Below are 5,000 nucleotides of genomic sequence, written 5' to 3' on the forward strand. Positions count from 1 at the left end.
CTTGTCAACGTGTCAGGGTGCTCTTTCCCCGACCAACCTCCTCCCTCAGCACCAGTGTCGCCCGGTGTATCTTCTCTGCCTCTGTATACTTCCCCTGGTCGCTTAGCGCGAGGGCGAGGTTGTTCATGCTCGTCAGCGTGTCAGGGGTGCTCTTTCCCTAACACCTCCTCCCTCAGCACTAGTGTCGCCCGGTGCATTATCTCTGCCCCATTGTATTGCCCAATAGCATTTTGACATCGTCCTATCCGATCTCGCAACTCGATCACTGCCATCTCGTTATCCACACAGACTTCGACAGTGTCTACTAGATAGATCCCATGCGGTAAATATCTTGTCCACACCTGTCGGTCAGTATGGCCACCTGCCGGGATAACCTCTACTAATCGATGCAGTGCTGTATCTGCCCATATTGATTGCTCATTCTTCTCTGCCAGCCAGTTACGCGTCGCCAAATGGACTAGTCGATGTACATCAAACGCATCCTCTGTCAATCGCGGTGTCACAAATGAATATGCAATCAATGTCCCAATGGCTTTAGTGTGTTGGTTAGGACTCGGTCCGGGTATGAGTAGTAAGCGAGGTATGTCGTCTCGGGCTACGACGCCCATAAATGAGAGATAATTAGCCGCAAGACTACTATCACGTCGAATTTGTTCAAACGAGATAAACCAGGTCGTAGCCACTGGGTTTTTCTGTCCATTCTGTCCACGATACCTTCCACGGTCTTCGAACCCTTCGCTGAGGATCTCGATCATTCCTTCCTCGCTATCGTTATAGAATGACAGATATGCGGCAATCGGCGTGGTATTTTGGTTGATATACGCCGCGGCTTGCTTGATTGCAAGCGGCAGGTCAACAAGGAGGTCAAGCAGCGTGTTAATACTGGCCTCGTCGTCGAGTAAATGGTGCTTTTGCACCTGCACACTTTTTTTAAAGAGTTCGATTGATTCCTGCCTACTTATCTCTTCGACGTGAATCACATTCGCCTCAGCAAGATCCGAAGCTGCCTTTTGATCTCGAGTGCTAAAGAGGACTGCTCCATTGCCACGCTTCGGAAGGTATTCGATTAATACACGTGATGCATTTCCCTCATTCGCGTTATCAAGGACCTCGTAGTCATCGGCGTTGTCCACAATAAGCAACCATGGACTCATGAGGCCTTGGAGTGCTGTAAAGACTAGCTGCTTCACATCTGTCTTCTCATCTTCAAGTCCTGGGATTCCGAGCTGTTGGGCGATTTTGCGATATGAAGCGTCAAAACTTGTCGCATCACTGGCCTGAACCCAGAAAACAGAACACTCTGGTGATGTCTCCTGGAGTTGGTAGGCGAACTGTAGGGTGATCTGAGTCTTGCCAACCCCACCAAGGCCGTCGAGAGCTACCCATGGGCACGTGCCAGCCCATATCCTAGGGTCGAGCTTTGTTGCAAGCTGCTTTAGGTAGGACTCGCGACCAACGAAGTTTGTGTTACGCGGAAAAGGGATTAGCTGGTGGCCTAAATAAATCATTTAGTAACGTCATATAACAGCTGATAGGTCTAAAAGCTAGCTGGATATTACCTCTTGTTGACGGCACCCCAAGCGTAACTTTACCATATGGGTCAGCTTTATATTATAATGACATCGATTGAAGTCTACCAAGAATCTATTGCAACGTACGGATCTTTCCCAAAGTAATACCATGCGTTGGCACCGTTCCCTCGACACCTTCGCAGAGACGCTTGACCACTAGCCCTAGCATGGTGTGTCCAGCCGACCCGTTGTCGAAATAAGCCTTCGTGCTAGCAGTGATTCGGTTAAGCGTCGCCGCATCAACTTCTGATAGCCCAATATCTCCAATCTCGGGGATGTTGAATCGGAAGTAGACGTTGGTGTGATTCTTAAAGGAACGTTCCAATTGGTCGGAAGTCTTCTCGCAATCGGCGGCAATGTCCTTAAGAGTCTTGATAGCGTTGAGTGGAAGAAACTTGTCGAGCATGGAGGGCGCATCGTATCGAATAGAAGACTTCACACCACATCCAACACTAATCAGGAGTCTTAGTGGAGTGGACGTTCCAAAGATGGTTTCTGCTTCTTCGATGATTTCCTCGGTAGGGTTGTTGAAGCCTAAGCCGGCATCGACAAACCGATTGCTCGAGCCGTTGGGCCACTTGATCGAGACAGCTTTGAAATATGTTGGTGCTGCCGTTGTCGCTCTTGCAGCTTCCCATATCTCACAGTTATACACGATTTTCCCTGGGACTATATAAGTCCTTAGATGATATGGTTTCTTCATCATCTCGGCCGCCATTGCGCATACGAAACTTGGCATGCGTTAGCCTTAGGGAACAAGAAGCGAATAGAAGACTGGAATGTATTCTCAACTAACCCTTTCGCTCGAGTCTCGTTATCTCCCAATGGGAGCATACTTGCACCACCACCGTGCTTTCTTTCATGATCGACCACGATTCCTCTTACAGATGCCTCAAGAGTCGATGCCTTGAAGGCACCCTCTTTCCCTTTACTCTTCGTATTCTTCTTGGAGAAGATCTTGCCTGTAAGGGCAAAGTATTGTCGGAGTGCCTCCGACGCCGTCATTCGGAGTCGGACAAGCATAATAGTAATGAGACTACCAAGAATACGCGTGAATATATGCATTTGTTCCCTGAATGTAAATTTAAATATGTTTCTTGCACTCACCCTCCGGTGCTAGTCCCACCAATCAGGTCAAAGTAATCACATGGGAGAGGCTCTTCAGCAAGTTCGAGCTGGCCTTGCACGGCGACCATGATATGCTGCAAGATAAGAAGCTCGGATATTCCTTTGATGCCCCCGCCATCTAGAAGCAAGTTAATACGGCGCACAATATCATGTTATGGTATCACGAACCAAGTGACAGTAGACAGACCGGCGGGTGGGGTGCTCGGGTGGCCATGGTGGTATATAGGGCGAGATGTCGTTACACGTTCGGATTGCACGCCTGGCCGGCTACAAAAAGCTGTTTCATGTGATCTAGCGATAGATCGATCTGGTATTGTTAAACAGATGGTCGATTGTGGTGGTGATGAGTATAGAAGCGTGGAAAGCAACGAGGCTGCGTAGCCGCCCAGCTGATGGGGCTGGAATAATCATCACGTGACTGTTGGTTTTTGTTCTCTTCTTGCTGAATCAATTCGCCTCAAAATGTTCTCTACCAGTGATTCAGGCATTTTCAATCCTTACTGCTTTAACATACTGCATTTTACTCTACCTATAGCGCAAGTGCGTGTCTACGGCACTGCTCCAAGGAAATTGAATGTATAGCTGAGTTATACAATCGACGCTGCTAGCTAACACTGTCTATTTTAAGTAACATAGGCGAGGGCCAGATTGCCAAAGCCCAAAGCGTTGGTTGACGCCTTGTACTCCTCACTCTCTCTTCCATGTACGCGATCCATACTGGAACAAACTTATAATGGCTGATGATATTGCTGAAGAGATTCGACCGTATGTTCATGAAATTCTACGAATTGTGCTTAACGTCAAAGGTAAGACTTTACGAGAGTTGAATAAATTGGTGGGACAGACGAGTAAGTTCGAACCACAGTCTATATATTAAAGTTACCGAAGTTTAGAACTATCGCGCCGATACAATTCAGGGAGACTCTTCTCCTCGACCTATTTGTGTTGAATTCAAACACCTTCGCAGATCTAGTCGACTTCCCACGACAAAGAGAACCTATGTGGAGATGGTGGGCACAAATAACAGAATTGGCAGACTTGCAAAGAAGCCGAAGCCTCTAGATGGATTAAAACTTGACACATCACTGGCGAATGGGAAATCTAAAGAGTGTGCCACTGACGAATGCACAAATGAAACCCTCAGCGACATTCCTACAGACGTATCTGCTACAAGTGAAATTGCGCCGAGCGAGCCGATCATCGATGAATCCCTCCCCGAATGCACGGGTACCGCTGTAGGTTCATTGTCGCATGGCGTGGCCGATCTACCGAGGTCTAACCAACATACTCGAATTGGGGATGGAGATATTGGAGTAACAAATTCATCACCGCAGGCGGACCGGTTTCCAGTTAATCACAGCGATGGAATTGCCATCCTGGAGGAATACTTTGAACAGCCGATTGACCATTTGGGACCTGCGAACGATGCAGAATGTCTTGAAGGAGTGCCAACATGCACGGCAAAGCCTGTTCGTGAAGTTAAGGCTGCACCTACTACGTGCTCCATGACCCCCGAAGCTTTGATTACCCCTCACTCTCCGTTAAGTACTAATATAAATACTATCATCTCAGAAGATTCGAACACTCTCGATGCTAACCCAGCTATAGTAAGTGCAGCGGTTTCTGAGTTTGGCTCTAGCGTCGGATCTTCTGAGCCTAGAACTTTGTCTACGAATCCAACAAGCTATCCGCCTTCGGAGACTAATCACAACAGGCGCGATATATTAACCGGATTTCGAACTACCCCCTACATTCGACGCCCCATTCTTGACCATTCAGCTCAATGGTTGGAACACGTTTTCATGGCACCCAGCGAGGCAGAGGATACCAGCCGTATACCTAATTCTTCGGTCCCAGGTGTTTTAAACGACGTATTAACTAACAGTGATTTTAAACTTTCCGAGGAGATCATAAGTAGCATGGCGGAGAATTTGGTGAAATGTAACCGCTCTATTGCAAAACCTGCCTTTGATGCCGCGCAAGAAAGAGATCGAGAAGTGAAGCGAGACAATACCAGGTTGCAGGACCGAAGACTAACATCAGCATATCCCTCTCGAAGGCTAGATAGTAAAGACTTCGTGAATGACGTCCCATGTCTCAATCTGAGAGACTTAGTGGAGATAGAAATGTAAAGGCTCCTACCTATAATTCCAGACATCGTTTTGCCTTGCAGTAGGGCTACTATAAAAATTTAATCCTAGCTACTATAAGAATTTAATCCTAGCTACTACAAGAAAAAAGTAGGTTTTAGAGACCTGTTTTTGTAGTAGGTCGAAAAGAGGTAGGGTTATTCTTAAACGA

At 47.3% G+C, this 5,000-nt stretch overlaps 2 protein-coding genes across 2 annotated transcripts; one reads left to right on the forward strand and one right to left on the reverse strand.

The window, feature by feature from the left end:
• Positions 1 to 140: 140 nt before the first annotated feature.
• Positions 141 to 2,913, reverse strand: GLAREA_08640 (FabD/lysophospholipase-like protein; the record flags this gene model as incomplete). The annotated part of the gene is made up of 5 exons (XM_008090684.1): positions 141 to 1,495; positions 1,659 to 2,302; positions 2,368 to 2,607; positions 2,679 to 2,817; positions 2,868 to 2,913. The coding sequence occupies 5 exons, from the start codon at positions 2,911 to 2,913 to the stop codon at positions 141 to 143; spliced, it is 2,424 nt and encodes an 807-aa protein (XP_008088875.1).
• A 793-nt stretch (positions 2,914 to 3,706) lies between these two features.
• GLAREA_08641 (uncharacterized protein) lies at positions 3,707 to 4,831 on the forward strand (the record flags this gene model as incomplete). The annotated part of the gene is made up of 1 exon (XM_008090685.1): positions 3,707 to 4,831. The coding sequence occupies one exon, from the start codon at positions 3,707 to 3,709 to the stop codon at positions 4,829 to 4,831; it is 1,125 nt and encodes a 374-aa protein (XP_008088876.1).
• Between the last annotated feature and the right edge of the window lie 169 nt (positions 4,832 to 5,000).

This window comes from Glarea lozoyensis, assembly GCF_000409485.1.
Source record: "Glarea lozoyensis ATCC 20868 chromosome Unknown GLAREA9, whole genome shotgun sequence".
Taxonomy (NCBI): domain Eukaryota; kingdom Fungi; phylum Ascomycota; class Leotiomycetes; order Helotiales; family Helotiaceae; genus Glarea; species Glarea lozoyensis.